At 39.7% G+C, this 21,016-nt stretch overlaps 3 protein-coding genes across 6 annotated transcripts; all 3 read left to right on the top strand.

The window, feature by feature from the left end:
- The first annotated feature begins 829 nt into the window (after positions 1 to 829).
- On the top strand, positions 830 to 6,286 carry LOC122664928. 3 transcript variants are annotated; one of them, XM_043860966.1, is made up of 6 exons: positions 830 to 1,008; positions 1,145 to 3,557; positions 4,272 to 4,332; positions 4,447 to 4,670; positions 5,969 to 6,042; positions 6,080 to 6,286. In XM_043860966.1, the coding sequence occupies exons 1-5, from the start codon at positions 894 to 896 to the stop codon at positions 6,021 to 6,023; spliced, it is 2,868 nt and encodes a 955-aa protein (XP_043716901.1). In that variant the 5' UTR covers positions 830 to 893; the 3' UTR covers positions 6,024 to 6,042; positions 6,080 to 6,286. The 3 variants fall into 3 exon arrangements, with proteins under 3 accessions (XP_043716901.1, XP_043716899.1, XP_043716900.1); XM_043860964.1 differs by lacking the exon at positions 5,969 to 6,042 and having other exon boundaries at positions 6,112 to 6,286; XM_043860965.1 differs by having other exon boundaries at positions 5,969 to 6,286.
- A 3,613-nt stretch (positions 6,287 to 9,899) lies between these two features.
- LOC122665216 (protein trichome birefringence-like 25) lies at positions 9,900 to 15,129 on the top strand. Its single transcript, XM_043861307.1, has 3 exons — positions 9,900 to 10,195; positions 10,523 to 10,800; positions 14,015 to 15,129. The coding sequence occupies exons 1-3, from the start codon at positions 9,937 to 9,939 to the stop codon at positions 14,789 to 14,791; spliced, it is 1,314 nt and encodes a 437-aa protein (XP_043717242.1). The 5' UTR covers positions 9,900 to 9,936; the 3' UTR covers positions 14,792 to 15,129.
- Positions 15,130 to 15,794: 665 nt separating this feature from the next.
- LOC122663642 (high mobility group B protein 13-like) lies at positions 15,795 to 18,242 on the top strand. 2 transcript variants are annotated; one of them, XM_043859247.1, is made up of 10 exons: positions 15,795 to 16,312; positions 16,414 to 16,545; positions 16,633 to 16,875; positions 16,962 to 16,990; positions 17,080 to 17,185; positions 17,271 to 17,336; positions 17,438 to 17,608; positions 17,702 to 17,802; positions 17,886 to 17,970; positions 18,066 to 18,242. In XM_043859247.1, exons 1-10 carry the CDS (start codon positions 15,860 to 15,862, stop codon positions 18,192 to 18,194), a joined length of 1,515 nt encoding a protein of 504 aa, XP_043715182.1. In that variant the 5' UTR covers positions 15,795 to 15,859; the 3' UTR covers positions 18,195 to 18,242. The 2 variants fall into 2 exon arrangements, with proteins under 2 accessions (XP_043715182.1, XP_043715181.1); XM_043859246.1 differs by having other exon boundaries at positions 17,077 to 17,185.
- The last annotated feature ends 2,774 nt before the right edge of the window (positions 18,243 to 21,016 follow it).

The raw sequence follows: 21,016 nt of genomic DNA, 5'->3' as shown, positions 1-21,016 counted from the left end.
AAAAGTGCAGGTGGAAAAATCTGCAGTGTCATCATTTTTTTTTTGGAAAAAAGTTAAATTATTTCAGATGTAATTTATTTTAAAAAATTTACGGCTATTGATACAGGATTTCTCCTCCTCTTCATTTGCTATGGCAAAGCCAGACAATCCTCTCTCTGGGTCTTTATTTTGCTTTTGGAGCTTTTCTTCCTGGATTGAGTTTTTCATTAAAAGATAATCTATCTTTCTTCTTTTTTAATTGCTTGGAAATGGAATTCAATTAGATATAATAACAATTAAAGCGTTGGGAGTTGGGGTTTGGGCAGTCGCTGGGTCCAGTCATCGGACTGAGTCCACTTCAAACCAAAATAAAACATTTGCCTTTTCCACCCTTTCATCTTGAATTCGCAGCCAGCCATGTCTTCAAAAAGCTTCTGTTTGTGTTGTTATTCTTTACCAACAGCTGTAACCTCTCTCTCTGTTTCTCTCTCTTGTCTGAAACCATAAAAAACGAGGGGGAGAAGAAAAAACTCTGAAAAAGAAAAGGGCCTTCTTTATCTCTTCTGCTTTCGTTTCAAACGAGGAAAGTGTAAAGAAAGCTTTCAGAACTGTGCTATTCTCAACAGAGAATCTGGGAAACGGAAGTTTGTTTAATCCTCTCCGAACTTATTCGTTCCTTATTCGTTTTCCCAGTAGAATGTCGTGATCGCGATTTCTTCATCTTCTTCTTTCTTTACTACAACAAAAAAGGTTTCTGGGTTTTTGTGGGTTTAATGTCAGTGGTCGACCTGAAATCTTAAGAGAACTGAACTGCTGAATTTCTTCCACTTTTGGAGTCATAATCGTTTTCTTCGTGTGAGCAGTTTTGCTACTTGTCTGTCTGTCTGTGTTTCTCTTTCTTTGGATGATTGGACATGGCAGAGGAAACGAAAGTCCGAGTTGTTCGTTGCCCTAAGTGCGAGAATCTGTTAACAGAGCTCCCTGATTTTACTGTCTACCAATGCGGTGGATGTGGTGCTGTTCTTCGAGGTGTGCAACCTATCCATTTTCCCTTTTTCTTCTTGTATTATTTATTTTCTCCTTTTTTACTGTTTCGCTATGTTCTCTTTTGCGCCTTTTCATTGTCATTATATTAAGAGGAGAGTTCTGGTTTTCTACTGTACAGCGAAAAAACGAACTTCCGCCTCTGATACCTCATCGGAAAAATCTGATGAAGAGAGGAATAGACCTAGAGGAAATTCTGGGGAAAAGGAGCGAGTTTTTGACCAAGGGAAAATTAATTTGAGTGATGCTTCAGGGTTGGATAGGGAGAGCGATGGCCCTGAACTGGAACGCAGGAGGAGAAGGCCCGTAGCCTTGTCTGAAAGAGCAGCTAGCTCGAATTATACTTCTTCTTCCGGGCCTGAAAATAGGGATATTGAGAGTGATAATCATGGAGGAAGGGTTGAAACCATGGTTGATAAGGAACCTAAGTATAGGTATGCCTCCAAAGCTCCGGCCGAGGACTGGGTCGAGGTGTTAGAAGAAATGAATTTGAACAAGGTCGAATTGGCTAAAGCCCTAATGGGGAAAGAGGTTGGTGAAGTTAAATTTAAAACTGCAAGTGGGAGCAGGCCTTGGGGGCCCGGGCAAATTCCTGATAATTGGAGCAGTGAGATGAAGGGGTCGTTGGCATCTCGGAGAACCCATAGACCCTTGGTTGAAGATGTTAGATTTCCAACTCTGCAGTATCCTAACGAAGGCCCATCAAACTACCACCGGGGTTCGTCTTATGGCTATGGCGAGCCAGTAAAGAACCAGAGCAACCTCGATGGACCCAGTAGAGTCGAGTACCTTGAGCAAGATCGAGCAGAGCTTCTGAGAAAACTGGATGAGCTGAAAGATCAACTTAGTAGATCTTGTGATATAGCGGAGAAACCAAAAGAAAGGGTACCTGTAGCTAGGAGAATGGTTCCTCTTCCTCCTCCTCCTCCTCCAGATCCTTACGGCGGTCATGGTACCTGGCCTCCAGAGGGCCTGCCGGGACCAAGTAGAGCTTCCGTGGCATCTTTTGCTCCAGATAAACACATCCCCAGGCCACCTTACCAAAATCATGGACATGAACCTATTCCTTTGATGAATAGGCATCATGTAGATATGCAGCAGAATTTCCATCCTCCGTTGCACACCCCAAATGAGATTCCTGGTTTCGGTGATCCATTTGGACCCCAAGTGCTCAGGAGAGCTCCTCATCAACCTGCCTTCAAATACTCTCAAAGGTCATCTCATGAATACTTTTCTCGGCACCATGTGGATGTTGATTCGGATCCCATGGCACTGTATCCGCATAATTCCCTCTTTGATCAGACTGCATGCTCTTGCTTTCATTGCTACAACAAACATTGGCAAGTACCTGGGCAAATCCACCCTCCTGTTTTCAGCAATAGGAGGTACCCAGATGTTCCAACCTGTTCCATTGTCAACCATCTTGAAACTTCTGTTCCATTTGGTTCACTGGGTTATAATCCTAGAGTTTTCAATCCTCCTGTGTATTCTCACGAACCAGATGACCATGCAAGAAGGCCGATTCTACTTGATTCTGACATGGGTGGTTTTAATCGAGGTCGCCCACAAAGGATGGTGCTAGCAAATTGGAATGGACGCCGTTTCCGACCCATAGCTGGTGGTGCACCATTTATAACATGCCACAATTGCTTTGAGTTGCTGCGACTACCTAAGAAACTTCTTTTAATGGAGAGGAATGAATGGAAAGTTCGGTGTGGTTCCTGCTCTACTGTAAACCCAATTGTGGTTGAGAACAAAAGGCTGCTTGTTTCTGTTCCTGCTGAAACCAAACAAACTCCTCCAGAGGTGCATGGTGGTTCTAGTGAGGAAGTGAAAGAAGGCCCTACGTCTAATAATGGTTACACAAATGAGACTAGTGTGAACTCCTACGCTGATGACTTTGATAACTCACATTACTTTAAGTTTACAGATCCTGAGCATGATTTATTGGCAGAAGACCAGAGGTTGAACTTAAGCGAGTCTGGGAAGGTGCATGGTCAGCTTTCTTCATCCTCAAGTCCCTCTGATGATGAGAGCTCAGATAGTGTAATTACTAGGAGAGAGATGTCCAACACAGCAGACTTGCCTTTGAGAGAAAATGTGACTCCTCCAGTTCCGGGATCACCCCTTCAGGGGCAACCTGATCATCTGTCTTCTGATCATGTGGTGAGCAAATTAGAAAAGGGGAGCAGGAGTAAACGTTTGAGTCAGGAGAACATGGTTAGGCAAGATTCTTTGAAAGATGCATCAGTAGCTACTGAGATGGAGGTTTCATTCAATGAGTTTTCAAATACTGTGACGTCTCAGGATTCTGGGGAGGCAAACAAAGAGGAAGATCAACCGGGGATCAGCAAGGCTCTTGAATCATTCTTTGCCAGCATTATTAAGAAGAGCTACAGGGAATCATCGAAATCTAATAAATCAGTCGAGAATGACAAAGCTAATAATGTGTCTATTAATGGACATCCTATTCCAGATCGGTTAGTCAGGAAGGCTGAAAAGCTAGCTGGACCTGTTCATCCTGGACAATTCTGGTAAGCATACTATACTAACACATTCCAGTTTAATTGCATTCTTATCTTACATTCTTGCATTGTATAGGTGGTATGAACAGTCTTATATTATTTTATGCTGATAACAGGCTAATAAAAGAAACCTTTGGATGTGTATGTGTGTATCTGTCATGGTAAGTAACACTACCTTCAGAGGAGAAAAGGAGAAGAAAAAGTAGTAACCTGCGGCTTTATTGTAATGAGAGAACAAATCATCTAAATGAAGCCATCCCAACCAAATGGGGATGGCTACACAAATCCTGTTTCGCCATTCAAAACAGATGGGATTCATGCAAATATGATTGGCTGTGGGGTTTTGTGATACCTGGGCTTGGGACTGGCAACGCAAAATGCGTTTGCAACTTTTTCTTCTTGTAAAGGGTACTGGATTATACCCAGCAAACTTGAACACAGCAAATTTTTTTCAGGAGAATTTGGCATACTGCTTAGTTTGAGGTGATACATGGTTACCAAAAAAAAGAAAAAAAAAAAAAAACCACCAATGTGGTGACAACAAGTACACCATTAAATATTAGCATATTAATTAAAGTTCTGAGATAATCTTTACAATGATCTTCAAAATTTAAATTTTTTTTGTAATTTTTTTATGTTGCAAGTTTGTTCATTAGAGTTATATTTTCTATTTCCTGTGAAGGGTAGTCATTCTCTTTTGCTCTTTCATCTGTCTTGAAACAGGTATGACTTCCGAGCTGGATTTTGGGGTGTGATGGGTCAGCCTTGTCTTGGCATTATACCTGTAAGATGGAGCAATCCGTAGGCATATATTTGTAACATCCAGTATTTCGTTATTGAGGTATTGTTGCTGATTATATTGACCAAGCATTTTTTTTTTTTTTTTTTTGTTTCTCAGCCATTTATTGAAGAATTCAACTATCCAATGCCCGAAAACTGTGCTGGTGGAAATACTAGGGTTTTTTTGAATGGAAGAGAGCTTCATCAAAAAGATTTGGATTTACTTGCTGGCAGGGGACTCCCAACCACTAGAGATAAATCCTATATTGTTGAGATTTCTGGGAGAGTTGTGGATGAGGACTCTGGAGAAGAGCTTGATAGCCTTGGTAAACTTGCCCCGACGTAAGTTCCAATACCCTCCAAAGAATGTCCTTTATTTGTTTTTTAATCATGAATTAGCATTTTGTTAGCTCATTTAGTTATTGTAGTACTTTTATTGGGCATCAAAGATTGAGAATTAGAAGGCTCATGCTGTATAAATTTTCATGGTTGTGTAGACAGATGGTTAATTGGTTCCACATTTGAGAAATTCTTGGCCTATTGTGACCAAATCAGTTTAACCATGTCCTTCAAGTTTTCTTTCTGGTACCATGGGAAAATAATTAAAGATTGGACAACTAAGGTTATCATTATCATATCAATCCCTAGCTTCAAGGTCTTGCTGTTACTTTGTTCTGTAGGGACATTTTTTTCTTGAGAGCACCTAGTTTTTTTATGGAAATTTAAAATGCTATTTGAGCTTATAAAGTAACTTGTGGCTATTCCATGTTTTCTTCATTGAAATATAATGATGTACCTTTAATAGCCGTCACATGTTTCTAGGCAGGTTCTTGGCTTCTAATATTGTGATTCCTCATTGACATCAATTCTAATATAAAAAAACCTATACCGAATTTTGATAAAAATATATATATATATATCGTGAATCCATGCATCTTCTCCCTTGACATTAATTTTCTTTTGGGTGCTACCCTTCACATAAATTTGATTTTGTTTTTTCTTTTGATAATTCACACCAGTTTTACTGTTTCAAACTCATTGGCTCATCTTGGCAAGTATAAATGTAGGGCCTTATGAATTTAGAAGGTGGGCCTTGGTGCAACGGTAAGGTTGCTCCATTGTGACTTGGTGGTTGTGGTTTGAGTTGGGAAACGGTCTCTCCGCTAAGCGGGGGTAAGGCTGCGTACATTATGACCTTCCCAGACCCTGCAGTGGAGGGAGCCTCGTGCGGTGGGTATGCCCTTGTGAATTTAGCATCCTATGTATTGATTTGACCACAATAATTAACACAAGGGATCCAGGAGAGGTCTGACAGTAGGCATTCCTATTCTAGTGGAGGAAAATATAAAGAAAATCTAAGATTTCAATGGTCACTTAATTATTGGAAAATAAAACATGGATAGTTTTGCTGTTTTTTCATTATCATTTCTGTTTGGTTTTTCCTTTTACCAGGTTGTCATAAAATCTATGGGAGCAGTGATCCATCTCTTTTCCCTTTAATTGTTTTTGAATTACCATTGTATCCCACAAACTAGAATTAGGAACTTATAAAATATTCTTTAAAACGAATTCATTGTTGATATCATCTTATTGAAGAAAAAAATTCATCCTAAAGCATTTGTATTGCAATTTTTGGACAGAGTCGAGAAGGCAAAGCATGGATTCGGCATGCGGGGTCCAAGAGTGGCTCGGTAGGTATAAAACCATGTGGGTGGGGCATAACGGCTTCAACTGCCAGTGCCATCAGGAAGAATTTGGAGCTAATTTGTCTTTTTGGATGTAGGTGTTTGAGCAGTTTGTTTCAAACTCAATTTAGGGATGTTTTCATTGGTGTTTTCATTGATGGGGTGAAGCAACCTTTCATCTTCATCGTGTGCCCGATTGTATGTGTTTGAAATACGTTTACTCTGTAAATCTGGTAGCCTTAGCTGCTTCTTATGGGTTCTGTCTTTTGCAGGAAAAAGTGTTTTTTTGTTTGTTTTTTGTAAGGGGGGGGGGGGTGGAAGTAAAGAAAGATAGGTTCACTCTATTATTTATATGTAACTGTAGTTGTGATTTTAAGTCAATTCTTTTTCTCCAATTGCATCTTCAAGTGCTTATGCTGGGTGGGGGATTCCATGTATGAAAACTGGAGCTCAAATTTACCCAATCTGAAGATCCCAAACTTCACAATTTTTTGGCTTCCTTTGTAGGATGATGCAGGAAAAATAAAGTGAGATTTAGAATGCCAGGGCAGGAATCAAGATCCAAGTGCTATACACTGATACAAGTAAAATTGTTTCCATGACGATGGGTTCTGTTGGGTTATGGTGTTCCATCTCTTTCAGAGAATGGCTGATCTTAACTCCTATCATCTTGTTCATAATTCATAACCCTGTGCATCTCTTTGGTTTTGTTGGGTTGCTTTAACGGATAGAAGTACTGTCATTAAGCCTACCCAATGTCCTGTTTTCAACTTCTTTACAGCCTCAGCTGAAGCGCTGTAGTGTCTGTATCCAATTTTATTAATGTGTAAATGACCTTTTAAGGTCTGTCATTTTCCATTACTCTACAGAAAATGATGTCCTCTCACATGGGGTAGTGAAATGACCAGCAGGTTCTTCCCTTTGAATGCTTGTGCGTGTGCTCCCATTGGCCTCATGTTAGCGTAAGGCCGTAAATCCTTCTCATGAGTTTTTTTTTCACATTTATTCTGTCTGCTCCAATTCCCTCCAATCCCTCATATAGGAGTGGAAATGACCACCTTACCCACTACCCAAACACATTGCCCAAGGTGGGGTAGGGTGGTCATTTTTGCTCCTATGTGAGGGATTGGAGGGGGCAGCGAATTGGAGGTGATAAAAATTCGTTATATTAGATAGGAATTGAAGTTACAAATTCTCACCAGGAGAACCTTATAGAAAAAGACCCAGTTTCTCTGAACCCATGATTAGGGGTGTTGTTTTTCAATTCGAACCGGTTGGATTGGTTGAAATCCATTAAGAACAAACCGCATCGAATCAAATTGAATCCTTATCAATTTAAGTTTCTTGAAACGTGCGTAAATTCTACTAAAAAAAATGGATGTAAATTGAGTCATAACCAATCGAAAGCGAATCGGACCAAACAAAACAGATACAAATTGAAAAAAATTATAAAAATAAATAAATTATTATTATCACAAAAAAGATGTTTGACATTATTTTTAATGGGCGCTATTCTCTATGCCATAGCGCAGGTTACGCCTATGAACATGGGGATGGGTGCAATGGGCACCCTGCCCCTGAGTGGCAAGCCCATGTGCCTGGACGCAGGCACAGGTAACATTCTCCCTATTATTAATTAATAATTTAGCTTTTCAGTTTAACATACTGTTTGAGAAAAATCTAATCAAAATCAGAACGACCAATTGACACCCCTATCCATGGTGACGAGGGATCTTTAGGGTCCATATACATTGGTTTTAAGAATTGGGAATAGTTGATTCTGATTTCCACCGTTCATAATCGTAGATCCTGAATTGGAAGTTGGAAGAACAGCCGAATCGGAATTTCATAGTCATTTTTTAGGGAAAATTTCAGCGACACCCCCTCTGTAGGACTGTTATCTTAATGCCAGCCAAGGCCTGGCCAATATATCACTTTCGACCCAAAAACTAACGGAAATATCTGAGGATTATGTGAGGAAAAATAAAATGTCTAAACTACCCTTTATGCTAAAAATATAAAATGATTAATTGAGTTGAAAGCAAATGACTAAACTATCCTTTATTCACTAACATCTTTTAGGCCGTTGGATGAAATGAAAGGCATCCCAACCATTAAATCCAATCCAATCCGCAGGTAACCCACCCTTGTGCCCACCTGCTGCAAGCCTGCAACTAACCGGAGAACAGGTTTGGCAACCGCCACCATCCCCAATGGAGAAAATACGTTATAATAATAAAAAATCAGGTTCTCCTTAGCATCGTCATCGTCAACAACGCCTTCTTCGAACTACAAGTTGTTTCTCCCTCCCTCTTCTAAGTTCTACCTCTCTCCTCCTTCTCTTTCTCTTTCTCTCTCTCTCTCTCTCTCTCTCTCTCTCCAAACCATGAACAATCTGGGAGCACTTGTTCTTGATCCAACGAATGCCTTTTCTGAAGGACTCTTTAACCTTCCCTTCGACGGCGTAAATTTTGTACCTGGCGACTCGTTTTCTCCTCTTCATCTCCGGGTCGCTAAAGCTCCACGATTTGATTGACGAAGACGACGAAGAGCTTTAGGGTTCCGCCATCAGCAATAGAAAGTTTCTGCAAACAGGAGAGAGTGGCGTTTGTTTTATTATGGTGACGTCGCAGTTTCTCGTGTTCGAGTCCTGCTATGAAGCTACATATGGCCAAGAGGAAGCTTGAAACATGTGGGATTGTAGAAATAGATGACTCCTCTTCTGATTCAGGTAACTAGGTAAGCTCCTGTGCGTTTGGTGTTCTTCACTGGTTCAGCATTTAGTTTATAGGGTTAGGGTTTTTGACTTTGCTACAAGATGAGTGGTATGTGAGAGACCAATCGGGTCCCTTCATTTAATTTGTAGGGTTAGGGTTTTTGACTTTCCTAGTTGTAACTCCAATTTCTTTTCTTTTCTTTTTTTCTTGTGTTTTCTGGTTTTCTAAGCAGAAGAAGAAGAATTTCTTGTGTTTTCTGGTTTTCTAAGCAGAAGAAGAAGAATTTTTAATTCTTCAGATGGGGGAATGCGATTGCAGCGACTTGGGGCGTGATTTGGTCTGCGGATTGCTGAGATAGTGGTCGGGCGAGGGAGACTGGAGAGGATGGTGGCAGGGTTGCAGGTGAGTAAGAGAAGGAGGGCTGGAGGTGGGGTGGTGGTGGTGGTGGCGGCGGCGGCGGCAATATGTTGCGTCGGAATAAACAGCAGAAAGAGAAGAAGGAAAGAAAAAGGAATAAAAAAAATAAAAGTATTGAATAAAAATAAGGGCAAAATTGTCTTTAAAAAAAACCAACATGCTGACGTCACTAATTAACCGTTAAATGGTTTTTTCCGTTAGTTTTTGGGCTCTCAAAGTGATATATTGGTCCTTGGTGGGCTGACATTAAGGTAACGGTCCAGTAGAGGGGGTGTCGCTGAAAATTTCACTTTTCTTTATAAACCATTTTGAATTGGCGATTTTGCACCATAAAATAGCTTAGATTTCCGATTCTTTAACCGATTCCGACCGACCCTCTCTATCAGATACACGAGGCAGAATCCTTTCAACGCGTTAATTGAGGACGTTGCAGGCTTCACACTGTCACCATCACCACCCCCTTCTTGATTGATCATTTTGATTACAAGAAACCAAAATAAAAATAAAAATAAAAAAGTTTTTTTTTAATGCATCCATGAATGATCCTCTTATAACGCTGTTACTGTTTGTTTCCCTTCGTCTTTAATCACTGTTTGTACAGGTCTCCCGGGAGGGGAGACCCCACCCCCCTTTTTTTTTCTTCATTTGTAACTCTCTCTTTCCCTCTTTCTTTCTGGATTTGGATTGTAGTGACTGAGCTCGAAAGCCCACATGTGGACTGGTGGAAAATCAGATAGGTTTCTGATGGTCTACTCTTGTTTCAGACTTTCTATTCTCTGCTGAGAACAAATGGTGGGAAAGATGAGGTTATGTTGGAACTCACGGTCCCTTCCCAAGTACAACCATGTATTTATGAAGCTCACCGTTTCAGTCCTTCTTATTGGTCTTGCTTTTCGCCTTTTCTTTTCTGATTCGATCGGCTTTTCACCCGTTTCTGAAACACCATTATTATTTGATAGAACTGTGGCTCCTGAGATTTCTTTTCCTGACAAGACGCCAGCTCCTGTGCCTACCCCGGAGATTGAAGATCACATGCCTTCTTCCGAAGGTACGTAATTCTGACATATCTGAGGTTTTCGAAGAATTTTCTCTCTGGTGAACTCAATGCTGAAGTAATAAGACACTCGAAATCAAATTAAATCAAATCAAAAGTTGGGCCTTTGCGATTTTCTCTGTTTCTGTTTTACTTCTCTTTTCATTTTCATCCCAACCCCTCTCTGGAGGAACACGAACGGTTCTATGGGTTATCTTTTTTTTTTTTGGATGAATGGTTCTATGGGTTATCTTTATTTCCAATGGTTGCTCGTGTTCATGATCTGTTTTTTTATGTTAAATTATTCAGAAACTGGTCTCAGATTCGCCAATTTCATTGCAGGAAAATGTGATATTTTCACTGGAGATTGGATCCCAAACCCATCAGGTCCGATTTACACTAATGAGACCTGCCAATTCATCGAAGCTGATCAGAATTGCATGAGAAATGGGCGACCTGATTCAGGGTATCTTTACTGGAGGTGGAATCCAAGGGATTGCGAGTTGCCTCCTTTTAGTGCAGAGAGATTTCTTGAGCTGATGAGGCATAAATCATGGGCGATCATTGGTGATTCAATTTCTCGCAACTATGTCCAATCCCTGCTCTGCACTCTCTCGAAGGTATATTATTGGCTTACTATTTTTCATTTTGTGAAGGTTTACTTGATTTGAATCAAGAAGTCGGTTGCTCTTTCTCTTATTTTGCTTTAAATTTTTTATGGGTCAAGGATGGTGTTCTGCTTTGGTATGCTCTAATATGTTTAGATTGGAGAAACAATGTCACTCGCCATAGAGCAAAAGTCTAAGAATTTTTTTTTATATAATTAAGTTAATGATTTTATCAAAATGAAGAGAAAAGAAGGAAAAGTACACTGGATGTGTCACAGAGGAGAGCTTGAACAACTAAACAAAGTAGCCCTTCATGCTGATAGTCTCAGCACATCCGTCTTAAAGAACTCCTCTATTGATACCTGTAAACTCCACAAAGATGGATCCTAAAAATAGAGTAGATTGGATATGCTTCTAACATTACTGCTATTTCAAATTTGTCTTCAGAGGTTTGCTTATTTCTCTCTTTTGAAACTGACCAGTCTGAGAAAAATGTAGAAGCCTCCACAATATCATCCCATACTAAATGTGCTGGAATTCATAGAATCACGAGGCCAGCATAAATGGAGGGATAGCAATGTGCTAGCTGAATAACTGAACAAAGTGATACTAGATCTCCACCATAAATGGGCAGTAGATTAGTAATGGAAGGATACAATTCAACCATTGTATTTTGGCATTGTTAGACCTTTGAACTGAATAGAATGATGCATTTCTGTAGTCCTTTTTTGAAATTTCATCTGATTGCATTGAGGTGCTTAAGATCCTGTGTCCTGTCCTTGCATCCTTATTTTATGTCTTACTCAAATGCCTTCAAAATCCAGTCTCACCTTTTAAGTATCATTACAGGTCAGCTTTGGAATTCCTCAGGGACTACTTATGTTCCATCTCTCTTGAAGAAACTAATTATGCTGTTGTCAAATATCTTTCAGTATCTTATGCTTTTGATGGTAGGTAGTGGTTTTTCCGATTCAGCAAAAATATTTGTGATCCCCTTTTTCTACAACCCCAAAGGATTCTCTAAGTAACTTAACCAAAGTATGCTGCATCATCCATTCTGTAGCAAAAGGATGAAATATGTGTCCATCTGTTGTCTTCTGATGGGATCCCTCCCACTTAGTTTGAATCTTATTCCAATTGATATTTGCTTACAGTGGCATTTGTGTTTTGTCTCCTCCCTGAGGTAGCATTGCCGTGTGGGCAATCCCTTTCTTGTTTATCCAGTTACCGTTTATCCTTGGTACTAAATATTTAGTTGCATAAGCTCCATGCTCTTTTTCTTTTAAAGGTGAGGTGGGACCTAAAACTCAGAAAAACATTCTCAATAAAAATGGCTATGTATAAAGTGTTGATAAGAAAAAAGGGGAACAATCTTACAGAGAAATGAGAGGTGGAGGAAGAATGGAATTACAACCTCTGCTGGCTAATGAACTGCATTTGATATCCTCCCCCCTTCTCTTAAAGAAAAAGAAAAAGAAAAATAGAAAAAAGAAAAACACAGAGTCCTACTGAGAGGGATTCCCCACCTCCATGTTGGCAGAGGGCATTTCCGGATTAAAGATACACAAATGCAATTTTAGACTGCATTTGATATTTAAAGATCTCTGCATCTGCTGTTACTGCACCGATTATGTTATTTCTGTTAAGAGCTTAGAATCTAACCATTATTTGAAGGATTATTCTTATTATTCTTGCTATTTTCACAATATCACCTTCAGCTTTGTATTTTTGTCTTGGTTATCTGCTTTTTGGATTGAAACATTTTCCTGCTGTTCATTTCTTATTGCATGATAACATGATATGATGATTTGCCCACCCCCACCCTCCCCTACAATTCGACCTGTAGTAACAACGTGGGATTGTGCTATTGTCCATTTCATCGGTTGGATGGGGATTACAAGGGCATTTATGTCAATGTATGGGGGGGGGATAATCTACTAAAACAAGTAATAGTAATGGAATTCTCAAAAAAAAAAAAAAAAAAAAAAAATGAAAATAATTCAATCAAGAGAGAACATGGTGAGTTGAATCTGGGTTTGTTCTATCCCCCTGCATTTTCTTTTTACCGTCATTTTTTATTTAACTTTTTTCTTTTAAAATAATTCAAGCAAGAGTGGGAACCAGTGCTACAAATGGTTGGTTCCCTGGCACCACATATCCTGACATGCAACCTCGAAGTCTACAAATGGTCTGCTAGGTATTATGATTTGTGTGCCTTCGATTTGCTGCCAGATGGCCAGTGACTGAGGATCATGATGACCAAGTATGGTTTTCTCTATCTCTGTCAAACCACTGCTGCATCCAAAGCCATCCTACAACAACTGATTATATACACTTGAAGGAAAATAGGGGGGAAACGACAAGAGGAAACATGCCTAGTTCTAACCACTTAGTCTGGCTAAAACCACCCAAGATAAATAATGGACAACCATTGGTGTCATAAAAAACTGGTCAATAGTCTGGCATAATGCTTGTTAAATATTATGTAGGGGTTTTTACTGATTCTTTCTTCACCGACTCCATCATAATATTCTATTACCCAGGGTGTTTCTCTTATAGTTTGGGTCATACACCTACTTCGAATTATGCACAATAGGTCTGTGGTTCTTCCTTTGCTTCCTTCAACAAAATTTACAGTTTTGAGAAAACTTGTTAAACTCGAGGGTTTATCCTAGGTTGTGATAATCATCATCCCATAGTTATCAAGGCGTCCAGGCTCCTTGGTCGCCTAGGCGGGAGGCATAATGCTTGTTAAATATTATGTACGGGTTTTTACTGATTCTTTCTTCACCAACTCCATCATAATATTCTATTACCCAGGGTGTTTCCCTTTTAGTTTGGGTCATACGCCTACGTCGAATTATGCACAATGGGTCTGTGGTTCTTCCTTTGCTTCCTTCAACAAATTTTACATTTTTGAGAAAACTAGTTTAACTACATCATGACTTTAGATGCTAGCCTTCCGCCGGATTACTTATAAGACTTCTTCTGAAAGATGGCTGTAATTATTTAAGACATGATGAAACTCGAGGTTTACCCTAGGTTGTAATAGTCACCATCCTTTAGTGCTTTTACTATCTTAATACTGAATGTTTGCTTCTTGCCATGTAAAATTGAGTAATTGATGATCAATGATATACTTAATGAAGGAAAAATAATATATTTTTTTTGGTGGAGAGGGGAGGGGATAGGGTTATTTATCATGCTGGGTTTTCATGTGGTACAGGTAGAGAAAGCAGTTGAAACCTACCAAGACAAGGAGTGCAAATCCAAAAGGTGGCACTTCCCCTCCTACAATTTCACCCTCTCAGTGATATGGTCCCCATTTCTTGTACAAGCCGATATATTTGAAGACAAAGATGGTGTGGCATCATCTGAGATCCAGCTTTATCTTGATAAACTAGATAAAAAATGGATAGACCAATATCAGAGCTTTGACTATATGGTCATCTCTGGAGGCAAATGGATTCTCAAATATGCAATCTACCATGAGAACAACACAATTGTTGGCTGCCACCACTGTCCTGGGAAGAACTTGACAGAGATGGGGGTTGAGTATGTATATCGCAAAACTCTTCAGCTGGTGCTTAACTTCATTGTAACATCGAATCATAAGGGATTGGTCATGTTCAGGACCAGCACCCCAGACCACTTTGAGAATGGGGAATGGTTCAGTGGAGGGACTTGCAATAGGACGGAACCTTTTAAAGAAGGTGAGATTGATATGAAGGATTTAGACATTTTGCTTCGCAACATTGAGTTGGAGGAGTATGAGAAGGCAGCAGCAGCCTTGGGATCCGACAAGAAATTGAAACTAAAGCTTATGGACACTGCCCCGCTTTCTTTGCTCAGGCCTGATGGGCATCCAGGGCCCTACAGAAACCCACATCCATTTGCGGATGGCAAAAACACACAAGTTATCAAGGACTGCCTGCATTGGTGCTTGCCTGGGCCCATAGATGCCTGGAATGATCTGCTGATGGAATTGGTGGTCAACAATTGAAGGTGTTAGCTTCAGATCATCAATTATGGAAATTTATGTTCAGGCTTTGGCAACTTCAGGTTTTCTAGATTTTCAGATTCCGCTGATGTTTTCATCAATGAGTTGGCAGAGGTGGAATGCACATATGCTGTGAATACCTTTTCCAAGCATTCTTTCCCCGTCCCTCTCTGCATCGTCTGTGCTTTGTATTATTGTCAATTGGGGTGGGAAGGAAGGTCTATTCCCTGCAAATTTTGTATTCTTATTTTGTGGGCTTGTTTGTTTGTCTGGAGCAAGCTTAAGGAGCTGTTCTTGTATTAGATCTTTGCCTGGTTTTGGGGTGTCTTTCAATTTGTGCATCGCAGAAACTATTCTATTAGATGGGGGAACAAGAAAAAAGACCCCAATTCTTAAAACAAGGGGCGTTTGCATTGGAATTGTGGCTTTCAACGGTACTTGTACGAGGACATGATCCGCACTCTATCTCTACCACAAATATTAAAGGGAAAAAGATCTCTACTTGGTGGTGTTTCCTACGCCTTCTTACAGGGCACTGTGAGAGGGCACCGTGAGATGACACCTCTGCCCTTTGGGTAGATACCCAGGCGTGTTCACCCATTGGCCCAGATATTTGTGTAGAGACTATGCAACCAAGTAGAGATCTTTTGTCCAATTTTAAATTTGGAATCGGATTGCGTGAATAGGCTTACCGAATCGAAATCAACTGAGCCCGATCCTGATTCCTGCCCTCGTTCTGGAGTAGGCAATCTATACAGGGTTTCTATGGTTCAGGTGGAATCTGGCTGATTCCCCACTGATTCCATGAGTCTGTCTGATACCGAGCCTATTACATAACTATTTTAATTGGAAAACTATTTTAATTGGAAACTGGTGGTGTATTCGAATTTCAAACAAGGGCCATGTACTATTAAACGGTCAACTTCCCAGATGCATTTCGAATTCAAAATTTATGACCGTTAAGTGCCCATTTCCCTCTATAAAGCGTGAGATCTCCCGTTTCTCTTTCCATTTCACCTTTCTCCTGCACGCTCTCCCAACCCCGCGCGCTCTCCCTCTCGCGCAGCTGCAATGGCAGATACGTTGACTGAGATGACCGTTGATCTCAACCCTGTCCATGGAAAGAAAGTAAGGAGCAAAAGGGCTTTGAAGCCCAAAAACCAAACGGCTAATGAGACAAACATCTTGGCCGGAAAGATTTCTCAACCCTCTGCTTCTCCTTTGCCATCAGTCGTAGATGATGACGGTAAAGAGAACAGTGCACACTTGTCTCAGCCTCGATCGCGCAAGCAAACCAAGAAGGCGAAGGAATCCAAGCAATCATTTGAGAAGGAGTTGCAAGAAATTCAAGGAAAGCTTGAGCAGATGCGCCTTGAGAAGGAAAAGACTGAAGAGCTCTTGAAGGTCAGAGACGAGATGTTGAAGCAGAAAGAGGAAGAACTTGAAAACCGTGGAAGAGAGCAGGAGAAGCTGCAGTTGGAGTTGAAGAAGATGCAGAAATTGAAGGAGTTCAAACCCACCGTGGTACGTCCTGTTTATTCCCATTTTTATTTTTTGGGGTTTATTTCCACTTGATCTTGATTTCTGATTTGATCTTTACTCCTCTCTCTGTTTATTTCATGTAGAGCTTTCCCCTGGTTCAATCTCTGAGAGAAAAGGAGCAAGAAAAGAACGTTAAGAGAAAGAAGAAGGCGGGCCCAGCCATCAAAAAGCCATCTCCAGCTTATGTCCTCTGGTGCAGAGACCAATGGAACGAGGTAAACACGGGGAAGAAATAGCTTCACATATTTAGCAATTTCCTGCTTGATTTCTCCTGAAATTGTTCTCCGGGGATGTTGATACAGGTAAAGAAAGAGAACCCACAGTCAGAGTTCAAAGAAATCTCAAACATATTGGGATCGAAATGGAAGAACCTCAGCCCAGAAGAGAAGAAGCCCTACGAGGAAAAATACCAGGCTGACAAAGAAGCATACCTACAGATCATTGGAAAAGAGAAGCGTGAAAATGAAGCAATGAAGCTTTTTGAGGAGGAACAGAAGCAGAAGACAGCAATGGAGTTACTTGAACAGTATCTCCAGTTCAAACAGGTTAGAGTAAGCCAAACCTGGATTGTATGATGCACCGTTTGTGATAGCTTCCGAAAAACTGAACGCATTCTAAATTTGTGCAACAGGAAGTAGAAAAAGAGACCAAGAAGACAAGGTAAACCCTGATAGATCAATGACTCCTATCTTTGCTCTTTCCTATATGGTAAGATATTTGCTTACAATTTCCTTTCTACCCATCAGCAGGAAAGAAAAGGACCCTCTTAAGCCAAAGCAGCCTCTATCAGCTTTCTTCCTATTCTCAAAGGAGCGACGTGCTGCCCTGCTTCAAGATAACATTAATATTTTGGAGGTATTTGACTAGCCCATCTTCCTGTTAGATTCATTTTTTTGGGTTTTTCTTCACTGACCTCATGGCCATTGTTAATGTTTGGCAGATTGCCAAGCTTGCAGGAGAGGAATGGAAGAACATGGCAGAAGAACAGCGTGGACCATATGAAGAGGTTCAATTTCATCCTTGAGATCGATTTGCCATGACTTGTTTTAGCCTGTTTCTCATCCTTGATAGATGATATTTTTTTAAAAAAATTTATGAACCTGGCAGATGGCAAAAAAGCAGAAGGAAGAGTATCTGAGGGAAATGGAGATATACAAACAGACAAAGGATGAGGAAGCTGCAAGCCTTCACAAGGAAGAGGAGGAGCAGATGAAAATTCAGAAACAGGAGGCATTACAATTGCTCAAAAAGAAAGAGAAGGCAGAAAATATAATCAAGGTTTATTTCATCAGTCTATTCATAATATATGATCTGTGAAATTTTGTTCATGAAGATTCCCGGCTGATCAATTGTTGGTCTTTTTATTGACAGAAAACAAAAGAGAACCGCCTGAAGAAGAAGAAGCAGAAGGAAGAACAGAATTCAGACCCCAAAAGGCCAAAGAAGCCAGCTTCTTCATTCTTTCTTTTCAGGTATTTTTTTTTAAATTTTTTTTTGACAGAGGTCAATTTAATTTTTAAGTATGTATCTTGTTAACTTCATTTTGTGGCCACAGCAAAGAAATGAGGAAGGAACTTCTGCTGGAAAGACCAGGCATCAGCTACTCCACTCTTAATACTCTGATTTCAGTAAAATGGAAGGTATAGTGTCAGGATATAGATGTGATTAGATATGGTTTTTTTCCATGTTTTACATTCTGCATTTTTCCTTGATTAATGTGGATTGTGTAACACAGGAGCTGAATGAAGCGGATAAACAGCTTTGGAATGTTAAAGCAGCAGAAGCAATGGAGGCTTACAAAAAGGAGATGGAAGAATACAATCAATCTACTGTGATAATAGCTAACAACAACCCTAAGCCCTGAACACCCCAAGATTTCTGTTCATGTTCAAGTAGTTCTGTTGAACAGCTGCGTGGGGCCCTCTACCAGTGTAATTTTTTTCTCTTTTTTTTAAGATGTAGTTGCTATTTCAAGAGAATCACTTTTTCCAATTCAAATTTCCTCTAAAAATCTACAGACCAGTGCCTTATTTTCATATCAGAAAATTTCCAAGAAGTGGTTGAAATGGAAAACCTTTATTGGAAAGGGGTTTTTGTGCATGGGTGCACGGCCACACTGGACGTTGGATGGGGGCCAAAGCCTCCATCGAAATGACAAAACTAAGGTCTCGCCTCACCCCAAACCACCCAGACGAGAACTTTTTCCCATAGTTTTATATAACATTGAGAATAATGTGAGTATTTTTAAGTTTCCCCACTTTACTTTTCAATGCAATACAACAAGCTCTACCATAAAATGCAAGCAAGCAGCTTGAACAAACAGGCCTTGGTGAAGTGACCCTTTTCCATTCTTCTATGTGAAAGTGCCACATAGAGAGATTGAATCTCATAGTGGAGAGCGGTTGGCTTTCATAGCCGCCCTAGCTTTTCAAACAGTGGGGTTCTTTGATTAAGACCTAAGAAGACTTTACCGAAAGAGAGAATCTGTCAATTGTTTCTTCCTATCTTTCATTTTTTGTCTCTTTCCTTCATCATATCTAAATCAAAATACGTAGGAAATAACCAAACCAATTCAGGCAATCAATAAAAACGGTTAGAATGGATTGAAACTCGCCTTCCCTAACAAGAATAGAGAATCGCTGCATGCCAATTGCCACATTAATTAAGGTAGGCTTGATGTTGACGATCCTGTTCTTGGCTTCTTCTTTCTAAGATAGTGATGAGTGTGACTAAATGAGTGAAAAAAAAGATAGAATGAAATTCATCTCTACAGTTTTAGGACTACGTGTGCGATCGCATACCCAGGCATCCAATAAAGGGACAGGGTGGTCATTTTTCCACGTGTAGCCGTATAGTGGGCATGACCAAACAGCCTTTTTTTTCATATATATGTACAAATTATTTTATGCCTTTGGCATAAGGGGTTTGACCAAGCATCCAAGATATATATAGAGATCAACATGGTTAAGGAAGAGAAAAAAAAAATACCATAAGAAAACAAAAAACCTCATGCGTGACAAGAGCATTAGGGATTATTGCGGGTCAATTTATTGGGGAACCTGGGACTCAACTAACATTAAGAATTTTTCATACCGGTGAAGTATTTACAGGCTGTATTGCAAAACATGTACGAGCGCAATGACTCAGCTGATGTAATATATTTCACTGAGGCTGTCGCATTCTAGGTTGATTTCGCATTCTTAAATGATAAAAAATAATTGATTTTATCGTCTGAGAATGCGCAAAATCAACCTACAATGCATACCAAATGCATAATGAATGGTCAGATGGAATATTGGACGTTATGCCAGTAGATGGGTTTCTAGGTTGGGTTATGAATTGTAGCTAGTGATGATATATACCAATTTCAGATATAAGGGCATAGACATAATTAATTCTATCTGGCCGGTGTGGGCACTTATAGCACTTCCATCTAACCATGAGATCAGGCAAAAGATCCATAAACAACATAATAATGAAATAGAGAGAGAGAGAGAGAGACTCATTTGGAAAAAATTAAATAAATAAGAAATTAGGTGTACATGGAGTCGTGTGCAGCTCAGGTTCTCGTACGAGAACCATTGTTGTACAGCCTAAGACACAGATGGAATTCACGAAAGCTGGGTTCCACTCTTGATTCCATCAGTGCAACTCAAGCCCGTGTGAAAATGGTTGTCATACGAAAACTTGAGCTAGCTTCGAGTGGAGTAGTGGACACGCTATTTTGTGTACTACACTTGACTTATTTGTTGGGGTCTTGTTGACATAAGAAGACTTTAGTGTTTGATTCACAGCTATAAACTCTCCTGTGTCTCTCAAATCTAAATATCAATTACGTAACCATAATCACTGCATGCCAATTGCCACATTCAAAGCAAGAACACTCTCAATTCAGGTACGCTTTAATTAATGTTGTCTTCCTTCTGGGACAGTTGGTGACTGAGTGAGTAAAAGATGCATGAAACCCATCTACAGTTTTTTTTTCTCTTAATTATTTAAATAGATATATTCAATGAGCACAGACTCAAAGAGACTGCCCTAAAAAATAAAAACCACAAGGAATATTCCTCTTCGCATTGAAATGGATAGGAAGATCCCAAGCAAGATCCAACACCGAAAACAAGCTCGCCCACATAATCACAACATGTGTTTTTTGTTCCAATTAGTCTTAACGCATCTTCATTCCTCTTCAAAGGGGGGGGGGTGCAGACCTTTCCAAATTGAGGAGAATAGACATGCAAAGAACAACAAATAGACGCACATCTATCAAAGCGTTCCGAAATAAAAATCAATTGGAAGAGGAGGAGATTCAATTCTCCCGAAAATATAAGAGATTGTTTTGAATGAGCCTACGTTAACATCTTATTAAATTCCAAACAGAGCTAGAACTACAAAATCTACAATTAATTCACTTGAGTTCTGATCTTAGTTAATTTTAAAACAGGAACCATAAAATAACTTGTGCTTAAAATGACACAAAATTTGAATAGTACGGTCAAAAAATTTTAAAGAGCCAAAAAACAGAAGAAAATATATGGTATGGGTTTTAAAATTTTTAGATTTAAAAATACTAGACAAAAAAACGACAATATTTACATATAAATTGTGGGACCAATTAAGAAAAAAATAAACACCTAAAACGTATTTTAACTATCTATGACGAATTGCTACTTTCCTCAACGTATC

Source organism: Telopea speciosissima, chromosome 6, assembly GCF_018873765.1.
Source record: "Telopea speciosissima isolate NSW1024214 ecotype Mountain lineage chromosome 6, Tspe_v1, whole genome shotgun sequence".
Lineage (NCBI taxonomy): Eukaryota > Viridiplantae > Streptophyta > Magnoliopsida > Proteales > Proteaceae > Telopea > Telopea speciosissima.
Note: the sequence above shows the minus strand (reverse complement) of the source record. Positions and strands in the feature narration are given on the sequence as shown.

Excerpts from the sequence above, each read along its gene's own strand:
- LOC122664928 (XM_043860964.1), top strand. The coding sequence starts at position 894 with ATGGCAGAGGAAACGAAAGTCCGAGTTGTTCGTTGCCCTAAGTGCGAG. Across the intron at positions 1,009-1,144 it reads ATGTGGTGCTGTTCTTCGAG|CGAAAAAACGAACTTCCGCC; the intron begins GTGTGCAACCTA and ends TCTACTGTACAG. Across the intron at positions 4,333-4,446 it reads CTTGTCTTGGCATTATACCT|CCATTTATTGAAGAATTCAA; the intron begins GTAAGATGGAGC and ends TTTGTTTCTCAG.
- LOC122665216 (XM_043861307.1), top strand. The coding sequence starts at position 9,937 with ATGGTGGGAAAGATGAGGTTATGTTGGAACTCACGGTCCCTTCCCAAG. Across the intron at positions 10,196-10,522 it reads TCACATGCCTTCTTCCGAAG|GAAAATGTGATATTTTCACT; the intron begins GTACGTAATTCT and ends ATTTCATTGCAG. Across the intron at positions 10,801-14,014 it reads TGCTCTGCACTCTCTCGAAG|GTAGAGAAAGCAGTTGAAAC; the intron begins GTATATTATTGG and ends CATGTGGTACAG.
- LOC122663642 (XM_043859246.1), top strand. The coding sequence starts at position 15,860 with ATGGCAGATACGTTGACTGAGATGACCGTTGATCTCAACCCTGTCCAT. Across the intron at positions 16,876-16,961 it reads AGTATCTCCAGTTCAAACAG|GAAGTAGAAAAAGAGACCAA; the intron begins GTTAGAGTAAGC and ends TTTGTGCAACAG. Across the intron at positions 16,991-17,076 it reads AAAGAGACCAAGAAGACAAG|CAGGAAAGAAAAGGACCCTC; the intron begins GTAAACCCTGAT and ends TCTACCCATCAG.